The following is a 27,705-nucleotide window of genomic DNA, read 5'->3' on the forward strand; positions in this document are numbered from 1 at the left end:
CATATCATCAAGTAGAAGGCGCATGCACGAGACTATCATACTTAGGCTATAGCAACCTTCTTTTGCCAAGGATGAAATTCTGTATGGGGAAGCAAGCAAGGCTTAAAATGGCAAAGCTGAGACCTGCAACCAGCTAGGAACCACACACCATTTGTAGCAATAAATAGGGATCTAAATCAGCTTGAAAAACATATGACTGTTTCCCCAGAGTGGAGGTGGATGGTTCTAGGTAAACATAATAAAACAAAACTATTGGCCCATTATGTGTCCATACTGCTCATCAATTTACTATATCATTTCCATCAATTATTGAATTTGTAATATCAGCTCTATGATTGTTTCTAAATGCAAAGAATCAGCATGATAACCTTCAATATATGTTCCTGACCTACTGTCCAAATTTTGCCAACTATTATGAAGTCGTCGTGGAGGAAGGAAGAAGAACAAGAGGAGCAGATATCTACCTACGGTTTCTGGAAGTTCTTAACCTGACAACTGAGTCCACTTTTCAGGATATGTTTTCTTCTTTGCAATTTGTCTCTATATGGGCAGGGGGCTACTCAGTTGGTGAAGAATAGTAACACATGATAAAGTTCTACATGAATGAAATTCCTACATTTTGGGGGCCAGTTATCCAATATCTTAGTAACTGACTTTAAATGTGTAATCTTATGTTTGATGGCAACCGCAAGAATAAGACAAGGAAAATGCATTAGAACTTACAATTTTTTATTTTTTTTAAAAAAAACAGCACAATATCCATTTCCAACATAGGTATGAATTCAAGCAAGCACATTCAAATAAATTCTGCACCATAAAGCCACCAACCAATGAGAATGACAATTGGATACTTTTTAAATTTCATTGTGGAAAATGTTGTAGGTATGACATGGATTTTCAGGGGGCAATTAAACGCAGTCTTCCATTCATCCCCCTTCCTTATTCTTATTCGATAGTAAGCCTCCCACAAGTCTAGTTTGGAGAAAATCTTTCCTTTTGAATGCACCTAATAAATGATAATAGAAACAATTTCCTTGTTCCAAAAGCATAGGTCTCCTGTGTCCTATTTTATTTACATGTTGGTGCTCTTTCCAGAAACTCAACAGTGTTTGTGACTATTCTCCTAGTTCTAATTCTTACATCTCTAAAGTTGTGGGTTACACTTGAATTATTAGCAACTGGTTGGTCTAAGACGATTATAATCATAATCAAGATAGCAAGATAATCATATAAGTTTTATATTAGTTAATCATAATATAATCATAATTTTATAGCCTATTTGGAATCCAAATCTTTCTACTCTATGTATGTAATCTTTCTCCACGCTGTATCTTTACAAGCTGATTTCACAGAATCTGGAAGTACTGTTTAAAATATTTTTTAAACATCATTTATTGAAAAAGCACTAGCTGAGTTCTTACAACATACTAAATCAACTGTAATTTATAACCCATGGTGGCTGAGCAAATACAATATGCTAAGCTTTGAACAATCAAGCTACATTATTACTTAACACAAGGGGTGACCAATCTTGACTTGGAGTGGGTCATGCTTAATTTGTTTTGGGTACGAGGGTTGCAATGGATGATGTCATTATACAAAGAAGATGGGGACTATGTTTTCTCCCCCCCCCCTTTTGTATTTTGCATTGGATATGGACTCAATCTCTTTATTTAAAGAATACTATATTAGGTGTACAGTATTTAAGATTCCCTCTAGTATATGGTGCTGCAGCACTTAAAATTCAGTTTCAAAAAGATGCACAGGAGATGGTGTGGGTGCAACATAGCTGTAGAGAGCCACAGAAATGACCCCGGGCAGTGGCTCCTTGCAAGCACCTGCCCCTGATAGCTCCAAGACTGACACCTTACCTTTGCTGGCCAGCCACTCTGTACGCGCCATCCCTTTCTGCCCCCTAGGAAGAGGTTTTAGCCAAGTTTTGCCAAGCCCGCCCCAGCCGCTCTCGGGTCGCATTGAAGGAATGAACTGAAGTGCTGCTCTCCAATTCTCGTCCTCTATGCTGGGCAAACTCCCATCGTCTCTCGCAGAGGCGTATCAGGTGGCTCTGGGGTTCCCCAGCTTGTATTCTTTTGGCTCTGTGAGGTCTGGCACACCTTAACTGGGTTTGTTCCGACGCCCGGATAAGTGCAAAAGACGCAGGGCTGCATGAACATGTGAGTGATCGTGTCACTTTGGAAAAGCACGGACTTGCTGGTTTATGGAAGATCATCGCTGTGGGAAGGGCTCAGAGCAGAGGCAAGGAAAGCCGGTGTTAGCTATAAGGGGTTAGACCTGGACAGAGGTAGACGGAGTTTAAGGCCTGGCTTGGCCCCCCTGGCAGTTCACATTGGTTCCGAGGCCAACCTTGGAGGCTTTCCGGGTGGCTCAGAAAAGGCGGCCTATGAATACAATTAACCGAGTGTTCCTCATTCACACAGCGGCTACGGCCATTGAGAGACTTGAGATAACAGGTTAGGAATAGATCTGATGGAGAAAATCGATCTAGTGGGGGCTAGGAGTCAGAAATGTCTTGGTGACCGGACATCAATCAATCAGTCCTGGTTCTCCCATAAGAAGCTAATGAGGTCAGTTAAGGCAGGAGGACTCCCCTACTTACTGACATGATTTATTGTTAGGTCTCCAGGGGATCAGTGGCCTCCAAATAATGCTTCTCTGATGGCCACTTAATTGAAGTTTTAAAGATGCAGATGCATTAAAAAATATAGAGCCTCAGTTTTTGGATTGTGCTACAGGTTTTCTGAAGAAAGAAAAAACAAGTGTCGACTTAGCTCAGGGGTAGGCAACCTTGGCTCTTTTATGACTCGTGGACTTTAACTTCCAGAATTGGGAGTTGTAGGAGTCGTAGTCCACGAGTCATAAAAGAGCCAAGGTTGCCTACCCTGGCTTAGCTGGATCGCCATCCAAGAGATGAATACAGGTAGTCCTCGATTTACAGCCATTCTCACTTTCGAAGTTACAACGGCATTGAAAAAAGTGACTTTTGATCAGTTTTCACACTTAATGACGGTTGCAGCATCCCCATGGTGAGGTGATCAAAATTCAGACGTATAGTAACTGGTGTGTATTTTTGACCGTTGCATTGTCCTTGGATAATGTGATCACCATTTGCTAACTGGCTTATTACAAGCAAAGTCAATGGGGGAAGTCAGGTTTGCTTAATGGCTGATTCACTTAACAACTACGGAAAGGAAGGTCGTCAAATGGGGCAAAACTCACTTAACAACTATCTTGTTCAGCAACAGAAATTTTGGGCTCAATTGTGGTCATAAGTTGAGAACTCCCTATAGCAGTGGTGGCGAACCTTTTAGAGACCGAGTGCCCAAACTGCAACCCAAAACCCACTTATTTATCACAAAGTGCCAGGGCCGCATCAGCATTGTGGTGCCCTCAAGGGGGGCAGTGGGGCGTGGCCCACTGGGTGGGTGTGGCTGCGGTGGTCACGGCAGACTGAGTGGGTGTGGCTGGGGTGGGCGTGGCCACCTTGATGTTGCTCATGGGGGAAATGCCTGTGGGGGCTGGGCAGGATGGGGGAGATCCAGGGGATGGATAGGAGTCAGGCAAAAAACTGCAAACAAAAAATGGGGTCAGCTAAGAAGTGGAAAATCAAAAAAGGCTGCCAAGAAGCCTTCATGGGGGTGTTGTGACTTCTAAATGTGTTAAACATAAATGTAAATTTGCTAAGTTTGCTAAAAGTTGCAAGTTTTAACAACCTGCAAGAATCAGGAAGTGATTTGGCACACTTGACTTTTTCTACTGGATTTTTAAATTCCAGTCTCCAGACTCTTTTGAATTAACTGTGACTGTATTAGACCCAGCTGGCAGTTTGTGTTTCCCTGTGGAGGTGTCTGAAATTAACATTAATTATGGTCCTTTCCAGTTTCTTCCATAAGAATTACTTCTTGCAATTTATTTTAGTACTATTTAGGATTAAATCTAGGATTAACTCCCCTTGGATGGTTCCAAAATGAACTCTTCTAAGGAACAATCATTGTAGGTGTTTGGTACCAACTGTAAAAATGTCAATTGTAAATCAAGCATTTTGTATTTGTACCCTGGCATCAAACTTAAGTATGCCAGACAGATGACTTATGTTGTGATGTTCTAGCGCATTTCATCATTTGCCCCATTTAACAATAATCATTTAGGGTTTCCAGGAATCTGGTTTCTTTGTTGTGACGTTTGCTTGAATATCCAAGTCAGGATAATTGAAGGCCCCATTATTACAAAAAAATATTTCCTGATTTTTTTTCTCCATTTGAAGATTACCTTCAAGTCTGCTGATACAGAGGTATCAGCTGATACAGTTCTACAGATAAATTATTGAGTCTGTCATTTATACTTCAGTAACTGTCTGCTTTGGCACAGCAAACAAGCAGGACAGGTACAGACTCCAACGAATAGTAAGGACTGCAGAAAAAACAATTGCATCCAGCCTGCCTTCCATTGAGGACCGGTATATTGCATGGATCAGAAAGAGAGCTGAGAACACAGCTTCAGACCCCTCGCATCCTGGACATAATGACCTCCAAGGTCCCTTCCAACTTTATTATTATTATTATTACCTATTATTATTAACTTCTCCCCTCAGGATGGCGCTATAGAGCATTGCATGCCAAAACAACTAGACAGGGACAGTTTTTTCCCCTCAGGCCATCTATCTGCTGAACACCTAATTCTCACAGCACTGGCTTATGCACAAACATAATTATCCATGTAGTAGGATTGTATTGCTTTTATCCTTCTCATCTTCTCATCTTTCCGGCTACCTTCTCCTATTGGTATCTTATGATTTATCACTTGTTTGTATCTTATCATTTATGATTGTATCTTATGATTTATGATCTATGGCTGTTTGTATGTCCATTGAGAGCTTATGCACCGGAGACAAATTCCTTGTGTGTCCAATCACACTTGGCCAATAAAGAATATTCCAATTCCAATTCTATTAGGTCAGAGAGGTAGAAATGTATCCTACGTCTAATGTACTTTTGTGGTTTTACTTTAATTCTTTCATAATTTATGGTTTTACTTTAATTCCTTCGTAATTAAGCCTCCACTTTGCACAGCTTGTCTGGATTCAGGAGGGCATCATTCCTTCACTCTCCAGGATTCAGTGAGGATTCAGCCTCACACAAGATGGCGGTGGATAGGTCAGTTTGCATAACTATAATGTCCATGCAAATAACTGAGCATGTTTGCAATGTGCAATTTGGGAAGGATTGGATGGAAGCACCCTTCAGCCTTACAATAATATGAGGACTTTGGGATTCTGGTACTGTTCTGCTATCCCCTTCCATCTTCACCTGGTGCAGTGGTAGCGAACTTATGGCATGCGTGCCAGAGGCGGCACTCAGAACCCTCTCTGTGGGCACTCACGTCATTACCCCAGCCCCCTCTCCCCACAGTCCCCTCCTCACCAGCAGCCCCCCGTAGGAGAGTCTCCCCCTGGCATGGCCTGCACAGAGCAGTGCAGTCAAGGACATGGCAGCCAGGCAGCAGGAACAAGACTACGCTCTTGCGCTCCATTGTGCGCAGATGATGCTATGGGGTGTGGGCGGAGGGCGTGGCCGCCATGGTGCTGCTGGGTCGCCTGGGTGATCTGCTTCGGTGGGGCATGGCGGTGGTGGGTGGTCCTGCAGGCGGGGCAGGGGGCAGGGTGGGGGGCGGGGTGGTTCTTGGGCACTTAGTCTCTAAAAGGTTCGCCATCACTGACCTAGTGGGTTGTATGGGATTCAGAGATGGCTGAGAAGAATAAGAAAAACACACATGAACATATCAGATAGTCAATTTCCTATTTTACTGTAAGCTTGCAGTTGCCCTGGGATTTCGGTTAAGAGCCGACCCCTTAATATGTCCAAACCCCTGCATCTCACTTTTTTCTTCCCCACGGGTGACCAGATGCGGCGTTCAAGTGGCCGCAACTATTGAGGAGATTCCACTTCCCTCCAGTCCAAGAAGACTGTCCCTAGATGCCTGCACCCTCTGGATGGCCTTTAAAGCTTTTGCCGTGCTATCCGTGGAGGTCCTACATTTGCAGTGGTTGGCAAAGAAACAGAAGGGAAGCGTTTGCACGATATAGTTCAAGAGAGTGTTGAGGTTTTCTTCCTCCGACATTTTTTCCCAGACGCGGGCAAAGATTTTCCAGCAGAGTTCCTGAAGGCAAGTGAGAGCAGAGAGGACCAACTTGAGGTCTTCTAGGATGTAACAAGCTTGGGGAACGTTCTCATTAAATTTGGCAGACAGTTCTTCAACAGTAAACAGGAGGATCAGGTAGATCGTCCTCAGGGGAAGTGTTATGGTGTAGTACAAGGCTATTAGCCAACCTTTCCATTCCTGGGGGTATAAAAAAAAAACATACACTGGGGATTATTAGAATTGGAAATGTCCTATAGTTAAACCACTGTTCCATTGTCTTCAGATTTTCTAAGCTGCTCTTCAAAAGCTGCTTTACAGAATATCAGACATGAATCTCACTCATCTTGACAAAACAGGCGTTTTGTCACAGAGATACAGCCTCTGTTTAAAAATAGATTTCAGTGTGACATCTGTTGTGACAAGACTGCTGACTTTTTCACTACAGGTAGTCCTCAACTTATGACCATTTATTTAAAAACAGTTCAAAGTTATGTTGAAGCTGAAAACAGTGACATGACCACTTAAGGCTGTCACACTGCTCTCTGCGGTCACGTGATCATGATTTGGGCACTTGGGAACCGGCTCTTATTTGTGATGGTTGAAGCATCCTGCAATTAACATGATCATGATTTGCAATCTTCCCAATGGCTTCCAACAAGCAAAATCAATAGGGGAAGCTGGGTTTGCTTAATGACGGTGTGATTCGCTTAATGACTGCAGTAAAAATCATAAAATCAGGGCCAGTAACGTGATGATGATTTGCTTAATGACTGTATTGCTTAGTGGTTGAAATTCACGTCCCAGCTGTGGTTGTAAGTCAAGGACTACCTGTAGTTCTTACGCTTTCAACAATACCTTGATATATGCTAATAGTTACCTCCTGTTCTAACCTGATAGACAATTTAACCCCCTTTTCCCAGGAATTCTTCAGCAAAAGTTAATTAGAACAAACCCAATCTCCTCAGTTTAACTGGGGGTCCTTAACCCTCCTAGTAAGGAGTTTCTCTTAGGCCCAGTTCTAGAAAAAAAATAGAAAGGAAGGTACTTTGGATCTTCCTACCTGAAGTGAACAATTCAAAACTGAAATTATTCTTGAAACACAAGGGGGCGCTGTACAATCATGCAGTTTTGCATAGGGGCAGGTTTTCGGAAGAAGTGCCCTGATCTGCCTTTTCTGAACCCGTGAAGCCAAATCTCTAGATTTTTTTTCAAAAAGGGAGTTATTGGGAAAAGTAAAACAAGAGTAGCCAATAGTCATTCACACAACATTCCAAATAAGATCAATTTAGGCAGGCAAATTACGTGAGTGTTATAGTACCTGCTTTAAACTTAAGGAATTGCTCAAAGTTTATTTCTGTATGATGGAGAGAGGTTAAATGACTCTCCACTTATTCTGTTTGAATACAGTTTGGGGGTTCCTTCTCCGCTTCCATTTCTGCTTCCCTTAGTTTTCTAACTTTTCCCTGCCTTTGGAGCACAATCTCCCCAGTTTGGGAAGGAATAAAATCACTGGGAGACTGGCGGTGGCTTTGTCCATACAAAATATAGTTGTTAAAATTTTCATGCTGCCCATCTCCCTTCCCAGGTGATCTGTCTGGCATAAGACAAACACACCATTTTTGCATCTTTCCAACAGATAAAGACAACCATAATGACTGGACCTCCCTTTTTAACAACCCTGGTTAAACACTAAAAGGTGCAAGGAGATTCTGTCAGTGTAGTTTACAATAAAGTAGAATTAGCTCATCTGGTTGTGATGCCTGATGGTGTAGCCGACAACAAACTTGCAATTCTGAAAGTACAATTCTCCCCTTGACTCCTTTACAGTCTGAGGGAGAGTCTCTTCTGAGTCTTACAACTAGGGCAGGGGTCTTCAAACTTGGCCCTTTTATGACTTGTGGACTTCAACTCCCAGAATTCCTCAGCCAGGCACGCTGGCTGAGGAATTCTGGGAGTTGAAGTCCACAAGTCATAAAAGGGCCAAGTTTGAAGACCGCTGAACTAGGAGAGTCTCTTCTGAGTTTCTTGTCCCACCCATTATACAGCTGCAGACCATTATACAGCTGCAGTGTCTCTTGTCTCCATCTCACAAGGTCTTTCTCACATACCATTAGAGGAATTTCCCCTTTAGCCATACGCTCCTTTTCAGTTTATGCCCTTAACTGGCTGACTTAATCAAACGAATAAGTGCAGTAAAATTATCTGACTAAAAAATAATTCAGAAGGGGAGAAGTGCTGTTACAGCATATACAGTAACTATCTCCTTCTTTAAGACTGTCCAGAGAACAAGTTGTGTGCTTAGTGGATTTTTACAGGCCTGAAGGGCAACTGAGCCCATGGTTGTGGACCTGAGCAATGGCCCTTTAAGAAAGTGGGTAAATCTTCCAAGGGGTGGGATTAATCTTCCAAGGGACAGGATGGGATTAATAGCAGCTTTAGCCTTTAGAACAGGGGTAGTCAACCTTGGCTCTTTTATGACTCGTGGACTTCAACTCCCAGAATTCCTGAGCCAGCACAGCTGGCTCAGGAATTCTGGGAGTTGAAGTCCACAAGTCATAAAAGAGCCAAGGTTGACTATCACTGCTTTAGAAGATCTTCCTCTACTTTCCTTGGATGAGCTCCAGCTAACCCTGGTTGCAAAGAATACTTCAACGCCTGACAGAATTGGTTTTATCTTCTTTCCCTGTGATCCTGCAGAACCAGGTGTGACTCTGTCCTTCCATGAGGTTCCTGTACTTTAGACAATAACTCCCTTGACTATGGTGGTTGCAAATAGGACAACAAATTTATCATGCCAGAAGCTACTTGGCAGAGGCTATTACTCAACCTATTTTAAGCAACCTTGAATGGAGGCAAATATATTTGCTCATGGAAAAAATCAGTTTTCAAAGCTGAGGAGCTACTGGAAAGGAGAGAAATGATGATCTGGGTCTATATACTTGCTCCTTGTAAGGGGTTCATAGCTCAATTGTAATAGACGTCTTTTGTATGTGCAGTATATCAGTGGTGGGCAATTAATTTTACCAAGCGGCTATATGAGAAACTGGGATGGTTGTGGAGTGCTGAACCAATGTAATCATATTTGATTTCCCCAAACATCTCAAGCAGCTCCAGGCGAGGGCAAGCACTGCAAAGGTGCTGTAATGTATTGAGTTAAACTTATGAAGCAGATGGCTGAGGCCTGTGCAGGAACGGTTGCAGACCATGTGGCTTTTAGCCAGACTTGCTGTCTACAAGGCTGTTTATTAAGCATTTGAGCGGGAGAATACTGTGCTCTCATTGGCTGACGCTGCCCAGAGCTGAATGTATAAATAGGGGTGGAGCAATGCTTGTTAGTTTCTGTTTTGACTTCAATAAAGAAGTACTTGTTTCTATTGCTGCCTCTTCAATAATGAACTAAGCAGAAAACAGAACAGGCGCAGAAATCCACTTTCTCTCCCCATCCTCCCACAGCCACCAGCCGACTGAAGGAGCCAACTTGGCTTCTTCTTCTGCCCCTGTGGCACGCTTATTTACATTTGATTTCTAATTTCTGACTGACCTCATGGAGGCTGGACAGGGACCCCCAAAGGGCCAGATGTGGCCCGGGGGTCTGTAAAATGCCCCGGTTTAGTATATGTATGATCCAAGATTTCAAAACAAATTAATTTCATTCAAACGCTTGAACAATCTTCTACAATTTGACACTTTCTGGAGGTTTGGAATGGAGCACCCAGCCTGCAAATGAGGGGTCCTGGGAGTTGTAGTTTCATATTCAAAGGGCACCAAGTTTTGGGAAATGTTTCTTCTCTAAAATAAACTGTAGCACCATCTTAGCCTCCAGTCTCGTATCTAGGTTCTTGAGAAGGCCCAAATTATACTGCCAGTTTCTCTCAGGGTGATTTTTCTTTTTAAAAATCTTTTCATTTAAAGATAAAATATGGAGGCACCTGGTAGGGACTGAAGTTAGTTAAAATGGGGAGAAAAAAAGGAAAGAATAAAATCCAAGAATTTTGGTCTTACGTTTTTTTTGGTTGATGTCATTGCTATATATACAGATTAGGGCCAGATAACGTTAAACTTGGCTAAAAAAAAACCCCACAGTTGTTGTCTTCACATAACACTCTATGCTCCTCCCAGGTTTAACCTTATTATGATTTAAAGCAGTGGCCTACGTCATACAATATGTTAAGAGAATAGTTGGGTTTCCACATCAATGAATTACAAACTACCAATCCTAGTTACTCTAATGCAGTATTGTCCAACCTTGATCATTTAAAGATGTGTGGACTTCAATTCCTAATGCTGGCTGGGGAATTCTGGGAGTTGAAGTCCACACATCTTCAAATGACCGAGGTTGGAAAATATTGCATTAGTCTATTATGTTGTGTAAATTTAGCAACGCTCCATCTCTCTTTCTCACTTTCCGCGTACATCCAGATGGACTCTCTGAAGAGCAACTGCCACACATTGAGCCAATCATGAATATGTAGGGGTGAGCCATCTCGCTCATAAATGTTCACAAATATATAATGAAGATAATTCAGAAATTATTTCCATTTTGTTCAAGATTTTTTAAAAATATTCTGGGACGTCCAGGGTCCAAAAGATCAAGATGGCTGAAGCTGCTACCTCACGCTTGTGCTTCGCAACCGTTCAGTATCAGCTGCCATGAATTCAAGGGGGGGCTGGATGGGAGGGGGGGGATGCTTCGAACGTAACAAAACTTCACTGTATCTCTCTGAGACGGGCTTCAAGGACAACCGTCTGAGAACAGAATGCAGCTGAATGCGAAACCTACGTCTGAAGTAACCGTTCTGAAAACATCTTGCTTGAATTTCATTGGACATGGAGGGGGGGCAGTAATGGGAGGTGACTAAGGGAGGGAAAAGTTAGACTTGGGGATTTGGGCATGTGATTCTCACTTCTGGCTATGCATTACTGAAATTCACTTGACTTCTAGCAAACTACACCTTTCTCAATAAACGGAGTTAAGGATGGTTCTTACTTAGACTGTTCAAGCTGAGGCAGCTCTGACAATGGCTGCTTTGGGTCTGCAGGACTGGGTGCCATTTTGGGTTTTTTGACCTCCCCTTCCCTCATAGATGCAGGAATAGGTGTAGTAATGTGTTAAATAAATGTGGATGTGATTGTTTTCTTCCAAGGACAGGCAAACGTAGAAGTGAGAGGAATCGCACTTACCGAAAAGGTGTTTTCAAGGGCTATTTGGAGACTCTCGTTAGCATGCCTAAGATGGCACCAGGATTGCTTGGATATATAGCGTTGGAATTTGTTCAAGAGAGAAAGCATGCAGGCCAAATAACCTTTACACTTGATCTGTGTCTGCACTTCCTGCACAGGATCCATCTCTGTCCCTTGAGAACATGTTTTCAGATCCACTGAAAGGAGGAAGGCAGTGTAAATAACAGGCTCTAAAAGTAAGAGGAAAGGATACAGGTAGTCCTCAATTTAGAACCGCTTGTTTAGTGACCGTTCAAAGTTACAACAGCACTGAGGAAAGTAACATAACTGTTTTTCACACTTACAACCGTTGCACTATCTCCGTGGTCACACGATCAAAATCTGGGTGCTTGGCAACTTGCATATGACAGTTGCACCATCCTGGGGTTCTGTGATCCCCATTTGTAACCTTCCCAACTGGCATCCGACAAGCAAAGTCAATGGGGAAAGCCAGATTTATTTAATGAAGGTATGATTCATTTAACAAGTGCAGAGATTTGCTTAATGTGGCAAAAAAAAGGTCATGGGGATAAAACTCATTTAACAACAGAAATTTTAGGCTCAATTGTGTTCATAAGTCGAGGACCCCCTCTTTAACAAGAACCTTACAAAACTCTTCTCATCTTTCAGTTCTTAAATGAAGGAGAGTTTTGTTGGATTCCATTGTCAGAAGATATGTCCGTGTCTTTGGATGGCATTTTATTTATTGTTGCCACTTTATGCCACCTTTGTGGCCCCTGTGTCCAAGCAGGTGTGTCAGTTGTTGGTGTTCACAAAGAATACATCAAGAGACTGGTCATGTTTGGGATAGGATAGGGCAGGTCTTTTTTCTTTCCAATTTCATTCTTACATTTATTTGCCTGATTGCCCCAGGGTAGGTGATTATTATTATCTACACAACAATGTGAAAACACGACTGACAGTTCTTTAGCTGGTGTTAGCCTTCATTTGCACTGAGTCCTTCCCAAGAACCTGGGATGTTGTAATGTATCAGTGTATTATATGTACAGATCCAAGCAGGATGGCTTTTTGCAACTTTTTAAATGTTGTCAACATGCAACTTTTCTAAGTATTATTATTATGAAATGATTAATTATTAAATTTATAAGCTGCCCAAATCCCAGTGATGCTTGGAAGGTATATGAGAAGAACGATAATTATACGAATGAAGGCAAATATACATGTCCCAGGATAACGTTACAAGATCCAATCTGGATCAGTCACCGGGACCAGAGGCTTAATCTTCCGAGCTTTTGGATTCACGCTAAAGACCATCATCAGGGAATTTCTCCTTAGAGAGAAGTTCCCTGAGAATGGGCTCCAGCACAACCCTGAAGCTCAGAAGAGTAAGTCTCTGATCCCGGTGACCGATCCAGATTGGATCTCGAATGATCATCATGTCCAAAGAAACAAATACATTAACACCTAGTTTGATAACACCACTTCAAGTGAAATATCTAAAACAGGGGTGTCAAACTGCCGGCCCACAGGCCGGATGCATCACACCAAAACTGCGCCCACCCCATTGCCGGCAATGGGGAAAAAGTCATGATACATCGCGACACGTCACATGACATTGCGAGTTTGACACCCCTGATCTTAAGAATTCTGAGGAAAGTCAAAACAACTTTGACAGGACTATCATTCTTAGGATGTTGATGACTAACAGATACAAACTAGGGTATTAAATTGAAATTATGGTCTTCCTTATTTATGCTGTTCCCAAATAAAAAACAGTAAGTATAATTTAGGAGCTACCTCACTGAACCTTTGTGATATATAAATTCACCAAACATAAAATCTGCTTGTCAAATGCTCCGGGTTTTCTACCTCATTCTCCGGGTGCTTGAGAATTTCTTTTAAATCTCTCTTGGTGGCATTTTCACTTATTGTTAGAGATAGCTAACAATGCCCTTTGATTCACTTTACAAACGTGGCAAGAAAAGTCACAGAATAGGGTAAAACTCACTTAACAAATTTCTCAGCAACATGAATTTTGGTCTCAACTGTGGTCATACGTTGAGGGCTACCTGTAACTGAAAACAAATTCTCTTTCTTCTAAGTGAAAAAAAATGCAAGAGAATTTTTCCGCATAGTGAGAACATTTGCTGTGATAACGTTGTTCAGCGTTACCATTCAGCCTTTGTTTAACAACCTCTAAAGCAGGGGTCTTCAAACTTGGCCCTTTTATGACTTGTGGATTTCAACTTCCAGAATTCCTCAGCCAGTCACGCTGGCTGAAGAATTCTGGGAGCTGAAGTCCACAAGTCATAAAAGGGCCAAGTTTGAAGACCCTTGCTCTAAAGAATCAAAAGAGTGTCTTTCTACAGCATGTGTCCCACCACTGAAGATCTTGTCCTCTTTCGGTGGTGCTTCCTCATTTGCCCAAATCTTTAACATCCAGAACCATTCTAAAATATATGCTAAGGCTTTCTAGTAGGCTCTTACTCAGATCTTCATCACTGATAAGAAGGTAGTGATCTATAAATGCATGGGACCGGCCCAGCACGGTTTCCACACTGTTCTTGGCCATCTTTCCCATTCTTGTTCCCATCACCACAGTCATGCTGCTGCTCACAAGGGAGGCCGTGGTTTTCACGCCATTCTGAACTACATCTTTGGTCATGCCAACCATCCCTGACAGCCTGCGAGTCACAGCGTTCTTGGCATCAGTGACTTTAGAAGTCATCAGTTCTTTTGTCCCAGATACAACCTGTAGGAGACAGAGGAGAAGTCATTTTGGATTAAGCTGTCTTTATCACCTCAGGAGGTAGGACTCGCATTTAAGTGTGATTCACAGAATGATGTCCACTTTGATTCTTTTTAAACTGTACAACTCCAATTCCCAGGCATCTGTTGGGGAGAGTGTAAATGTAGGCAAGATGGCAGCTGTGATCGCCCAGTAATGGCTGCCATCTTGATTTTTAAAAAAACAAAACATTCTTCTATGGATGCCCTTGGTCCACTTTGTGCAGCAAAGAGGGGGGAGATAAAGCTGCACAGAAGATGAAATTTTAGAACCTATAGCTTAATATGCAAAGATGAGAGCGGATATTCCAATGTTATTTATTTAAAATCCCCATATTCTTCTACAAAGAATATAAAAGGGATGGAATTGTGTTTTTTTGCAATTGGTTGCCTTCTTTCTCACTCTATTAAAAAAATCTTTCATTTTTTTTTAATATTTCAAGGTTTTTTTAAATGTTTGTTCACTACACTGCCCAGAAAATTTAGTGTTAATTGGCAAGATAGACAGATAGATATAGATTTTAAATCTTGCACCTGTTATTGTCTGAGCCAGCCTACCTCCTGAGAGAAGAAAGCTGAGCTATATATGCAATAATATTTTTCTTTTACAAGAGGTAAGTAACAAAGGAAGTGCGTAGCTCAGCAAAGCATAGAATACACTTCTACCATGTCTCTGCTGTTTCTGGTTCATGCAGTCATTCACACTGTAAATTGCTCTGAACAAACAAAGGATCTGAAACTGTAAATAATCTCCATTGAACCAGTGTTAAATACTGGGCTTCACCTACTGTTATTTAAAATGGTCTTTACAGAAACACAAGAGATTATCTAAAGTAGCCTTCCATACCTTTGTGCTTTCCAATATGCTGAAGTAGAGCCTACCTGGAAGACCCAGGCTATGGAAGGCTAATCTAATGTCTCATCCATCCATCCATCCATCCATCCATCCATCCATCCATCCATTATACCTACCTACCTATCTACCTACATACCTACATACATACATACATATGGACCATCTGACTCCAAAATAACTCTGAGCTATCATTTAGCATGGCATCCTAAAACTAGAGTTGGGCCAACATTGGTTTATGCTTTCTTCCTTCACACCAAGATATTTTTTAAAGTTAAAAAAGCTACCTGATCAGCTCTCTGTTGAAGAATTGGCACCTTCTGTTCCATTGTATCCAGGCCACGACATACATACTTGTTTGCTGTTGCAACTAATGAAAGACAAGAAAAAGGTAGTGATTTGTGGCAGGGAAAAGGTTTAGGGGAAGATGTATACTAAATATGGGTTCTTACTTTCTTCCATAAAATAATTGACTTAGTAAATATATGTAGCTAAATTGTAAAACAGATGAAGTATCTCTTTCTGCATTTCTGGTATCCTTTATAACTTGCCCAGTTACTGCCTGGCTCCTGATTTGAAGCAACAAATCTTAAAAATTGCCACTTGATTCTAGTTAATCCAGAACTAAATTGTGTGCATAAATGCCAAAGGAGCTTAACTGATTATAATGCTGAAAGCAAGATCATTGTACAAAGAAGGATTTGCAGTTGAATTGTTCAGTAACTGTTTTATATTGTGAATTTGAACTAAAGCAAAGATTAGGCATCAAAAGATCCAAATGTTCTAAGTTTCATTTCGAACCTGGCCATAAGGCCTTCATAAGGGGCTTTTCCATTTGTACATACATGCTCAAAAAAACCAGGAATGGGCTCAAAATAGCTAAGGCAAGCTTTCAAGAACCATTGATTCCTCAAATCTCTGAGTAATGGATTCCTGGAAACTCTGAGGTTTGCACAGGACATGTATTTAAGAGGAAGAAAGAAATTCTACCTCATTCAACTTTCTTAGTAAGCCGGCTATTATTTCTAGAGGAATTTTACACAGTCAATTATATTGTGGAGCTATACAGTTGGACATGCATTGAAAATTATTTGGAAGATGTGCTTTAGATCTCACACAAGCACAGGACCTCCATGGGGTTCATTAAAGCAGCCCAGTGTTTTGCAATCTTCTATGCGATATGAATAACACTGCTGCTTTAAAGCACCCGCTCATTGAAGTTAACTCTTAATCTAGGCACTTCTTTTTTAGACTCACGTGAATGCTAGAAAAGAAGTTGACTTTCTTTAATAAAGTCATTTTAAAGCACGCACAGCCCTACTTTATCAGTTATCTTTGAGAAAACACTGTGTGTTGAAATAATGGTTCCTCACATCCTGTATATTCAGAAAAAAAATCCAAGTTTATAGATGATTCTAACAACGATGTTTGGATCTGGAAAAGGAATCTTCAGATTGATTTGTAAATTATTGGGTAGAGAATCATACCATGGTTTGTTGGTTTGCTTGCCTATTCCTACAGCCTTAGCTAAAGGGCAATGGGACACATAAAGGGAACTGCTACTAGCTATTCTACAAAGCTTTGGATCCAAGACATTCCCATTTCATCTGGGAGCTATAAGGGATGAACCTGGAATCTTATACAGTAGACTTGGTGGGCCTCTTCTGCTATGGTTCCCACCTTATGGGATATTCTTCACCTTGAAATGGGGTTGGTTTCTTCTCTTCTAACTTTTTGAAGGTTCCTCAAGTCCTGGTTGTGCAACCAGGACTGGAGACCCAGCGGACTGGTGAAATATTGAGATGACTCCAGTCAGTGGTGGGATTCAAATATGCGAACAACCGGTTCTCTGTGTGGATGCTGCTTCTGGAAGTCCATTCTAGGCCTGGACAACAAAAAATTAGCTACCAGTTCAGTTCTACTAAAGTGGTGCGAACTGGCTGAATCCCACCACTGATTCCAGTGTAATAAATGCCTATTAACTTTTCTTTTTTGCTTTTGTCTTTTATAATCTTTATGGTTTTAATAATTACTGTTTTCTGCTTTGTTGTACACTGCCAAGAATCCCTTGTTTGTGAGATGGGCAGGCACAGAAATATGACAAATAAATACATAAATAAGTAAATTTTGCTCTCTTTTGTGACCCTCCAGAAACCACAATTGAATATTACAGTTTGAATTCTTCCTGAAATTCTTCTTACATTCTGTAGATCTCTTTGTAGAACAGAACAGAACAGAACAGAATAGAATAGAGCTGGAAGGGACCTTGGAGTTCTTCTAGTCCAGCCCCCCGCTCAAGCAGGAGAACCTATACCATGTCAGACAAGTGACTGTCCAGTCTCTTCTTAAAAATCTCCAGTGACGGAGTGCCCACGATTTCTGAGGGCAAGCTGTTCCACTGGTTAATTGTCCTCACTGTTAGGAACTTTCTCCTTAATTCCAGGTTGCTTCTCTCTTTGATCAGTTTCCAAGTATTGTTCCTTGTCCTGCCTTCTAGTGCTTTGGAGAATAATTTGACCCCCTCTTCTTTGTGGCAGCCTCTCAAATACTGGAATACTGCTATCATGTCATCCCTATTTCTTCTTTTCTTTAGACTAGCCAAACCCAAGTCCTGCAGCTGTTCTTCATATGTTTTAATCTCCAGGCCTTGGATCATCTTAGTTGCTCTTCTCTGAACTTTTTCCAACATCTCAACATCTTTTTTGTAGTATGACAACCAAAACTGGTTGCAGTATTCCAGGTGTGGTCTCACTAGGGTTTTATAAAGCTGTACTAATACTTCGTGTGATCTTGATTCTATGCCTCTGTATACGCAACCCAGGATTGTGTTACCTTTTTTAGCTGCTGCTGCACATTGTTGGCTCATAGTCAAGTGATCGTCCACTAGGACTCCAAGGTCCCTTTCACAGTTACTGTTTTTGAGCCAGGTCTCACCTAATCTGTACTTATATCTTGGATTTTTCCTGCCTAAATGTAAAACTTTGCTTTTCTCCACATTAAAACTTATTTTGTTGGATAGGATGATAGCTATTCAGAATGGTGATTTGATTTATGCCACCAGAGTTTTTAAAAAAATAGCAGGAGGAGGACACTTTCTTCACCCAAAGCTTAAAGGCAGGATGCCAGGAAATTTATTAACCATTTTGTTTTGGTACATCAGTTAAATCTACTGGCAGTTTTATGATATTGCAGTGTCTACACTCCATATACAGGGAAGGGTGTTTGATTTTTATGAGAAATTATTGGCTGACCTGCCCCAAAATGATCCCTTTCCATTCTTCAACCAATTCCAAAGCACCCCATTTGATACCCATAGAAATGTCAAATTTTCTGTTATAATTTTACTCACGTTGAGGTTCAAGACTGTTCAGAAGCGGTTGTGCCCGGCTAACAGCAGCACCTGTGAGAGTCTTCATACCTTTCTCTGCCCCATCGCACACTGTCTGAAGGTAGGAATTTTTTCGCTTAATGGAGGTGTAGTTTGAAGAAACCAAGTCACAGACGGAGCAAACCAAGGGCAGACTGCTAACTCTCTTCAAGATATTCTGATATTGAAAACCAAGAGAAACCACATCACTGATGCATTCCTGATTGATCAAGAACCAATGTTGACAAATGGAATAAAAGCCATGCCATTTTCCTGAGTCTTGGGGGCTCAGTGGTTAAGGTGCTGGGCTTGGCAACCTAGCTCTTGCCAACCTAGCAGTTCGAAATGTGAGTAGATCAGGGCTTTTCAACCAGTGGTACGGGTACCACCTGTGGTACATTGGCACCTGTCAGGTGGTATGCGACCATCCTAGAAACATAGTGGGGGAGGGGAATGAGCTAAACAGGTGGCAGCACCGCACAAGCCTGAGCGAGAGATGGCTGGAGCTGCAGGGCTGTCAGGGCTCAGTGGAAGCACCAGGATCAGCGCTTCTTCAGGACTGTCAGGGCTCAGCAGAAGCACCAGGATCAGCGCCAGGCTCCAGCTGGAGCTCGGCGCTGATCCTGGCGCTTCTGCTGAGCCCAGAAGAAGCATCAATCAGTTGGAATGTTGCAGCATCTCCAGGGTCTTGTGATTTACATTCAGATGCTTGGCAACTGATTCATATTTATGACGGTCACAGTGTCCCAGGGTCGTGTGAAGTGACCAAAACCTTCTGCAACCCCCCAGCAGATGGGGGGGAATAAAAACCAAACACCCCCCACCCCACCCCCACTGCCAATCCTCAACAGAAATGCTCACAACAATGAAAACCTTGGACAGGAGGAAGAGCACCGCCGGGTGGGCAGGCGTCTTGCTCGGCTGTGGCTTGGGGGGCTCTTTTTCAGTGCTATTGTAACTTCAAACAGTCACTAAGCGAACTGTTGCAAGTCGAGGACTACCTGTACTTTATCACTTTTTTCCTTTTTGTGGGGGGGGGTCATCAAGTTTTTGACACCTTGCTAGGCGACTGGTGGTACTCGGATATTGTCATATCCTAAAAGTGGTACAATGGGTGAAAAGGTTGAAAAGCCTTGGAGTAGATAAATAGGTACCACTCTGGTGGGAAGGTAATAGTGCTCCATGACATCATGCTGACCACATGACCACGTAAATGTCTTTGGATGGCACTGGCTCAATGGCCTTGAAACAGAGATGGGCACCAACCCCTACAGTTGTCAACGACTAGCGCACAGGTCAGCAACCCACGGCTCCAGAGCCGCATGTGGCTCTTTGAGCCTTCTCCTGCAGCTCCCAGCCTCCTCCGCCATTTGCAGAGAGAGAGACAGAGACAGAGAGAGGCATTTGCGCTTCCCTTCTCACTCTCTCATGCACAGCAGCCTCTATTTCTTTTTAATTAAACTCTTCAATCAAGCTCCCCCCCTTGCGCGCACGCGCATATGCACGTTTTGCGACTCCCAGTGTTTTCTTTTCTCTGGGAAATGGGTCCAAGTGGCTCTTTGAGTGTTTAAGGTTGCCGACCCCTAGCGGAATAAAATCTGCAGGGACTCCTTTACGTTTTTACCATTTTCCTTACTAAATCCCTCATCCACAGGAATTATGTTTTGTCTTTAAGGAATAAATGTCCAGCTACTGTACGTTTGTTTCCATAGAAAAAACAACAACAGATCCATGGGCGTGTGTGATCAAAAGAGAGACAGAAGTATGTGATATATTCTGGGATATTTTTTTTAATGCAAAAAATCACATTTATTTCCTCTAATTTGGTCCCAAGTCAATCTTTTCAGAAATTAAAAATTATCTTGTAATTAACACACATAGTTCTTTGGACACAGGTTTGTGGGGAAATAAATAAAATCAAATTATTATAAATTAGGATACGCATTAATTTCACCTCATAGGGATTGCTTCTCGTAATCTTTCCTTCATTTGTTTTGTTTTGTTTTTAAAGATGGAGCTCTTATGCAATCCACTGAGTGTTTAAAAAAAATCCGGCTATGAAGACTTAAATCAGATTCTTGTTGAACATTGCCCTATCTCCCTATCATGTTTTAAGGAAATCTAGCTGAATGCTCTATTCTTCCAGCACCCTTTTTTTCCTGTCACTTTTCTTAAATCTCTTTGCAGCATATGATAACAATTTGAATGAAATGAAAGAAGACATAAGGTCAAACTTTCCTTCCTTGGACTATGTTGGAAATGTCTCACATATCAAAAAAACAAAATATAACTTCTGCCCTTGATAAGAAAGAGCTACCTCCTCTTCAAGGCTTTCGTCAGAGGTCTCTGAAGACATGGTACTTTGGTCTGGTTTCGTGGAAGACATGGTGGTTTCTCTGGTCACTGGAAAGGAAGATAAATTGTTACCTAAAATGACCAGTAAGGATCATATAATAGCAGCCAATTGGTCCAAAGGCAGCAGACAAATGTCACCTTCTCCGTCTAATGATCAAAAATCCATCCATACATTTTCACTCAAACCATGAAATGTACTGGCTGACTTTGAATTGTTCACTACAACTTATCCTGAACCGACTTAGGAGGCCTTTCTAAATACAGAATGAGAAAATAAAGTACACTGCATTGAGTCTCTTGCAGGAATAGTAAAACATAAACATAGCAAATTAATCAATAAGGGAAAAAAATTTGAATAGCTGTGCCTTTTTCATTTATGGAAATTCTTCCAAAGTTGAAAATAAAACATTTCTGGCACTGCTGAAGACATGGACAGATGAAGCTTTGCTTGCTTCTGTGGCCCAGTTCCTAATGGGCTGCAGCCTGGTACCTGACTGTGGCTCAGAGGTTGGGGACCCCTGCTCTAAGTGACCTTTTGTAGGAGAAGAGAAGGCAGAGATGGGAGGGGCAAAGTTAAATGGATTAATATCAGGCTCAAGAATCAGGATAACCATTAGGCTGCAGCATAGAAAATTTATTCAAGTCTATACACAAGAATCTGGTCAATTAAAGTTTAACACTCTATTGGTGCCAGATAAAGGGTTGAACTTGGAGCACTTGTGGGAATGCAAGGACTCTAAGTTGATGATGCCCCTTCCAGCTCTGTCCAGCTCTGCCTGCTCCTACACCCTTTTTGATATTAGTGGGTTTGCTTGCTAAGTGGTGAGAGCCCTAGAAATCCATTTCAGTTTCCCACAATGGAGTAGTATAGCCCTCAAGAACCAGCAATGTTTAAACTCAACAATGAAGCTCTTATCCCCCAGTTTAGAATTGGGAGAACTTTGAATTACTCCAGTAAGCTTAATCGTCACACTTAACAACTCACAGTGTTAACATTTTGGAATGTTTCCCATTGGCGAGGGCTTTATTGGCTCTCAGGATGATACGTCCTGTGACATGTTTCCAAACTTTATCCCCAGAGTGTACTAGGCTGGGTTGAAGTAAGACAACACTATTTTGTCATGGGCTAATCAGTGTCAAGTGGAGAAAACCACCAATAGGACAAGCTATGGAATTTCCATTGTTTCTTCAGTATGATAAGCACTCATGCAGGACATGGTTTCAACCAATCAGACTGCATATGTAAATTGATATCATTATGAGTTCTTCCCCAAATGGTTACAGCAGAAGTTCAGTCTATAATTTTATGCCATTATTTGGGAAACGAACCTCTGTGAATCCAATAGAACATGCATAAAATCAGGGCTTGAAAGCCATAAAATCTTGACTCTCTTAAAGAAAATTTATGGCTATCCTTTCAAGGCAATGACTGCTGGATGAACAGTTTTAGTAGCTCTAAACATTGATGGCCAACATGCTCGGTACATTTTTCTCCATCAAATCCGTAATCACCATTTTAAAGAAAGATATTAGGGAGCAGATTGTTCTAATCTAAGCAAAGGAACCTAAGTCTTTAACAGTTGTGTTCCAGGGTCACAATGGAAATATTAGTGCACATTAATTTCCTGATTTCCTAAAGCAGGGGTCTCTAAACTTGATGACTTTAAGACTTGTGGACTTCAGCTCCCAGAATTCCCCAGCATGACTGGCTGAGGAATTCTGGGAGTTGAAGCCCACAAGTCTTAAAGTTGCCAAGTTTGGTGAACCCTGTCCCAAGGTGATACCTTGAACAAAAAGACTCCAATTTTGTAGTTAAAAGTGCATGATACGACCTTGTTGTGTGCAGAAGTATCTTCGCACTTATAAAATTGTAAGTGGGATTGCAAATGAGACGTACTATCCAAAAAAGTTGAATTAAAAAGGGCACAGAGAGCCCTGGAAAACCATATCTACTCAATTGTCTTTAGAAATAATAGAATTCACAGCATGATCCAACTGAGCTGAATGCAAGGGGAGCAAAGTGCTTGTATGAAAAGGCTGGATTACAATTCCAAGAATTTCCACCCAAAGTAATGTATAGGACTGTAAACTATCTTTTTGTTTTGAAAGACAAGGATGTGGTGATTTTCCTTTTCTCAACTCGGGATTTAAATTTCTCGGGGGGGAAAAAAAATAACCTGCTGTGAGTCTTTAGCTCCACAAACCGAACTGATATGTTTTTGCTGCATATGACAGGAGAAACACCGCAAATACTACCTTACACATGTTGTACATGGTATTTGTGTGTACTGCTTGTAGGAATTTTGAATTGTATATGCATCTCACTTCTGTCTCTTTCTGTGTACAGTATATTAGAGGGGAATATTGTATTTAAGGTCTGTAAGACACTAACATTTGCTCATTCTTGATTTATTTGATTCTGCTGTTCTTCTCATGAAGTTAGGGTTCTTTACATGTTTTCCTTCTGCTTTTTTAAAAAATGTTTATAAAAAAGGTGTTAGACTGATTTGTGAGAGATACACCGCCCAGTCCGTAGTGTTTTCCATGGCTAACTAACTGCATCAACCATCACAACAGGTTGAAATTGGAGGCCCAGCTAAGTTGCTGTCCCTAGTTAATCTTGTCTGATATCAAAAAAGCTAATCAAGTTAGCCATCAGAAGATCCCAAGACTGGAAATTAAAATAGGAACATCCCAGAAGGAGGCAGTGTCTAACCATGCCTGTATTGTTGCTAAGAAAATGACACCGATACATCATCAAGAGTAAAGCGTGATTCCAGAGAGACTTTACTTTTTAAAATAATAACAGATGTGGCTTCCTAATGCAGGGAAGTGTATTCTGCTCGTGTTCACCTTATTCTTATACCCATTCCTGCAAAACAGGCCAAATCTAAGCAAAGTTGGTTTAAATAAAGTCTTGTTTACAGGAGCAACATTATATTAAGCACCTATTGACAGTGAAATGAGATTAAACTCTTTTATAGCTCTTTCAATGCAATCTTTGCTTCTAAACCCATTGTGGTCTTTGAAAATAGTCCTTGGATGCTAAGTGATGTGCAGTGTATTTCTGAGGAGAGTGCCAGATATATATTGCCAAGCTTATTAAAGGTCATGAACAATGCCGTTTGCATAATTATATCATTTCAGAACTAAGAGAAGGATGAATCATCTATTTCCCACAGAGACATGAGAAAACAGCTTGATATTCACCTCAGAATTTCCCCATATTAATATGCAAGGTAATGGTGCATCTGTTCACATGTCCATCGAGAGGGCCCTGAACATATTTCTTCATTATTGCATTCAAATGATACCACTGACATTTGTCTACCATTTTCCCTCACTTGTTTTGATACCCAATAGTTTACCTAATGTCCTGGGAGGGGTGAGTAATCATGCCTCTATTAAAAACTGGCAAATGGAAATAGACAAAACTTCCCATGAATGGGGGAATTGGCTTGTTCCTAAGTCTTGTGGAGTTCTAGCATTGCAAATCATAAAATGGCTGCAAGAAAATCACCTCAGCCAATGTTCTAAGGAAGAGAACATTGTGAAAATGAAACAACACAGAGGGGTGAATACCACATCAAATGCTTCAGGAGTAGAGTCTCCCAGTGGAATTTAAAATGCATCTGAAGGGCTTTTGAATTGATTGGGAATCAGGTGGTTTTGTGACATCATCAAAGCTCAATTTCAAAATCATCTTTTGCTATAAGAGTAATTTGGTGCAATCATGAATTCTGGATTGTTGTTTTTTTAATGATCCAGCTAGAGTGATGGTAATTAAAATAAATTCCTTTTATTAGTAGATTTTTAGTTATTATTAGATGGTTTCCAGTTTTGCATGACTTGTGAACCTCCTAGAAATATATAGTTGGCTATAGGTAGAGCGGGCGCATTAGGGAGAGATGAAGTTGGGGGCAGTTCTTATGATATTATTTGTTCATGTAAACTAGGAGTCATATTTAGGATCTCAGCCTGATAACACAGGGTGTTGACCCAAAGTTATTTCAATGGGCAAATAATTTTGGAGGATGAGTGGGCACATTTGAAAGACTGAGGCAACACTTGGAACTCTGATGTTGCACACATTTCTGTCCTCCCTGTAGAAACATAATATATTCCTAAAAAATTTGGGAGTAGGCCCAGCTGAATGTAATGTTGGACAAGGAAGGGGGCAGAACAGTCAGAATCTTATAAATGCAATCCAATGCTGTTTACTCAGACGTAAATCCTACAATCTCCATTAAGATGTACTCCCAGGAAGAGGTGTATAGTAGTCTCCTGTGGGAGTGACTTTGGGATACTGGGCCCAAAAATGTTGCCTAGGGCAGTGGTGGCGAACCTATGCCATGCGTGCCAGAGACGGCACTCAGAGCCCTCTCTGTGGGCACACGTGCAGTGCCCTGGAGATGGTGAGGGACTGGCCCCCGCTGCCCTGGCCCCGCCCACCCAGTCTGCCATGACCACTGTGGCCATGCCCACACGGCACCCGGTGATAAATAAGTGGGTTTGGGGTTGCTATCACTGGCCTAGGGAATGGTTCACCATCACTGGCCTAGGGAATGGTTAGATAAGAGACAGCTTAGTCCACAGCTGGATAATGGGCCAGGCAAGAGGCTCAGATGAGACCCTCCCTAATTTTTCAGGGTGTAAAGGAGACAGGGAAGAATTGCACTTCAGATTTGCAAGATCCTAGTAATGTAGCTTTACAATAAAGTAGCATTAACACATCTGGTCTTGTTTCCTATCTGATCTACCTGTTAAGCTTGACAATTCCAGATCAGCATTTCTCAAACTTGTCAACTTTAAGATGTGTGGACATCAACTCCCAGATTCCCCAACCAGCATGAGTTGATATAAATAAAATTTAAAGTTGACAAGTTTGAAAAAAACATTGCTGCAAACTGATTGAGATGGCCTCTTCCAGAATTACCAGTCAAGGGGGCTTTGAGCTAAAAATTCAATGAATTACAATTTTCCAAGCCTAGTTTTCATCAAGTGCCTTAAGATCAGTCAGTTGGGAATTCACAAAATATTCCACAGCATCACAAGTGAGAACACTGATTCTGGGCCATTAGCAACCACAGATGTGATGACATCACATGGAAGTTTTTAAGAAGAGACTGGACGGCCCTTTGTCTGAAATGGTATAGGGTTTCCTGCCTGAGCAGGGGGTTGGACTAGATGACCTCCAAGGTCCCTTCCAACTTTATTACTACTACTACTACTACTACTACTACTACTACTACTACTACTATTATTATTATTATTATTATTATTATTATTATTATTATTATTATATCACCTACTTGATGGGGCGCTATTGGAGAAAGCAAACTTCTCAGGTGCAATCATCATAGCAAAGGCTCTACGCAGTTTATATAACGTTGATTCTAGAAATAAAGATTGTAAAAAGGAAAAATAGGTTACACAACTCCTCCCAACTATTTTATACAAAGGCCCTTGCAAATAGCTCGTACCTTTTAAACATCTAAAAAGAACTAAGCTCTTGAGATTTTTTTGTTGGTCCTCTTGACCTTCTTTGGGGGAAAAAGGCATTGATGAAAAAATCAGAAGAACATCAGAACATCTTCACTTGAAAAAAATGCTTTATTGGGCCAGAGCAGAGTGAAAACTGCAATCTAAAAGTTTGATAGTTATTAGGTCAAGTCAATTGATGAAAATGGTCAAAATCTAGTATTCTCATAGTGGTTGACTAATGCAAGTCTTGTATTTATTTGGTGGACAAGTGAGAAATTGACTTGATCTTCTCACTGGTTATACCATTCCAGAAGAATTAACCTGGAGTTGAGAGCAGTCTTAATGATTGCTTTAACATTAACAGAGGGATAGAATCAAGATCATGTCAAGGGTTAGTACTACTTTATAATGCCTTGGTAAGACCAGGGCTTTTTTTTGTCATAGAACGCCCAGAACGGAGTTCCGGCACCTTTTTTGGATGGAACCTTGTAGGGTAGGCAAGGCGGGTTATATGACGTGTGTGAGTTCCAGCCCTTTTTTTTCACATAAAAAAAGCACTGGGTAAGACCACACTTAAAGTATGACATCCAGTTTTAGTCACCACTGTATAAAAAATATACTGAGATTTAGAGTGCAGAGAGGAGCAACAAAAATAATTAGGGACTGTTGAACAGTATGGTTGAAGGAACTGGGTTTTTGTCTAGAAAAGAAGGACAAGGGGTGATATGATAGCAGTGTTCCAATATCTAAGGGGTTGTCACAAAGAAGAGGGGATCAACCTATCCTTCAAAGCACCTGAAGGCAGAACAAGAAGCAACGGATAGTAATCAAGGAGAGAAGCCACCTAGAACTAAGGACAAATTTCCGGACAGAACAATCAGTGGAACGGCTTGCCTTCAGACGTTGTAGGTGCTCCATCACTGGTAGTTTTTAAGAAGAGATTGGACAACCCATGGTCTAAAATGGTATAAGGTCTCCTGCTTGAGCAGGGGCTTGGACTAAAAAACCTCCATGGTCCCTTCCAACCCTCTTGTCCAGTTATTCTGCTTTCAAGGGCAAATTATTAAGGGACAAAAATAATGAGGCTTACAAGTTATGTAGGATGGGTACCCAGCAACAGAAATACAAATCCCGTCTCACTTTTTTTCCAAAACCTCTGTAACTTCAGGGAGGGGCGTCTCTCCTTTTCTGGCCCCCGAAGTGGCATTTCCCCTGCACAGAGAAGAGGAAGCTCTATGGTCAATAGAATTCTAAGCCCGCCCACTTCTCTCCTACCTCCTCACATGAACGCATCAACAATGCCCTGGTTGCTGTTTAGAATATTGGCAACGTTCTCTGGAAGGCCTTCAAAATTTTTCCCTCGAAGGATCCTCCATTGACGTAGCCCTGAAATGCTATTGCCAGCACTTCAAAAACTGACATTTTATGGTTGACTGAAAAAAAAAATATCATAAAGAACCATAAGACCATCCACCCTACTCTAAATCAAGTTATAGGGTGGGGCTTAAAACATTTTGGTACA

At 41.4% G+C, this 27,705-nt stretch overlaps 1 protein-coding gene across 1 annotated transcript; it reads right to left on the reverse strand.

The window, feature by feature from the left end:
* Window positions 1–5,928: 5,928 nt before the first annotated feature.
* Window positions 5,929–26,060, reverse strand: LOC107292019 (perilipin-3-like). The gene is made up of 7 exons (XM_029285072.1): window positions 26,012–26,060; window positions 20,655–20,747; window positions 18,327–18,527; window positions 15,265–15,347; window positions 13,825–14,089; window positions 11,338–11,534; window positions 5,929–6,354 (listed from the first exon to the last, which is right to left on the reverse strand). Exons 1-7 carry the CDS (start codon window positions 26,058–26,060, stop codon window positions 5,929–5,931), a joined length of 1,314 nt encoding a protein of 437 aa, XP_029140905.1.
* Between the last annotated feature and the right edge of the window lie 1,645 nt (window positions 26,061–27,705).

The sequence above is a fragment of the Protobothrops mucrosquamatus genome, unplaced genomic scaffold (genome assembly GCF_001527695.2).
Source record: "Protobothrops mucrosquamatus isolate PMUCROS unplaced genomic scaffold, P.Mucros_1.0 scaffold1246, whole genome shotgun sequence".
NCBI lineage: Eukaryota > Metazoa > Chordata > Lepidosauria > Squamata > Viperidae > Protobothrops > Protobothrops mucrosquamatus.

Excerpts from the sequence above, each read along its gene's own strand:
- LOC107292019 (XM_029285072.1), bottom strand. The coding sequence starts at position 26,060 with ATGATGATTGCACCTGAGAAGTTTGCTTTCTCCAATAGCGCCCCATCA. Across the intron at positions 15,348-18,326 it reads GAACAGTCTTGAACCTCAAC|TTGCAACAGCAAACAAGTAT; the intron begins GTGAGTAAAATT and ends GTCTTTCATTAG. Across the intron at positions 14,090-15,264 it reads TTCAACAGAGAGCTGATCAG|GTTGTATCTGGGACAAAAGA; the intron begins GTAGCTTTTTTA and ends TGTCTCCTACAG.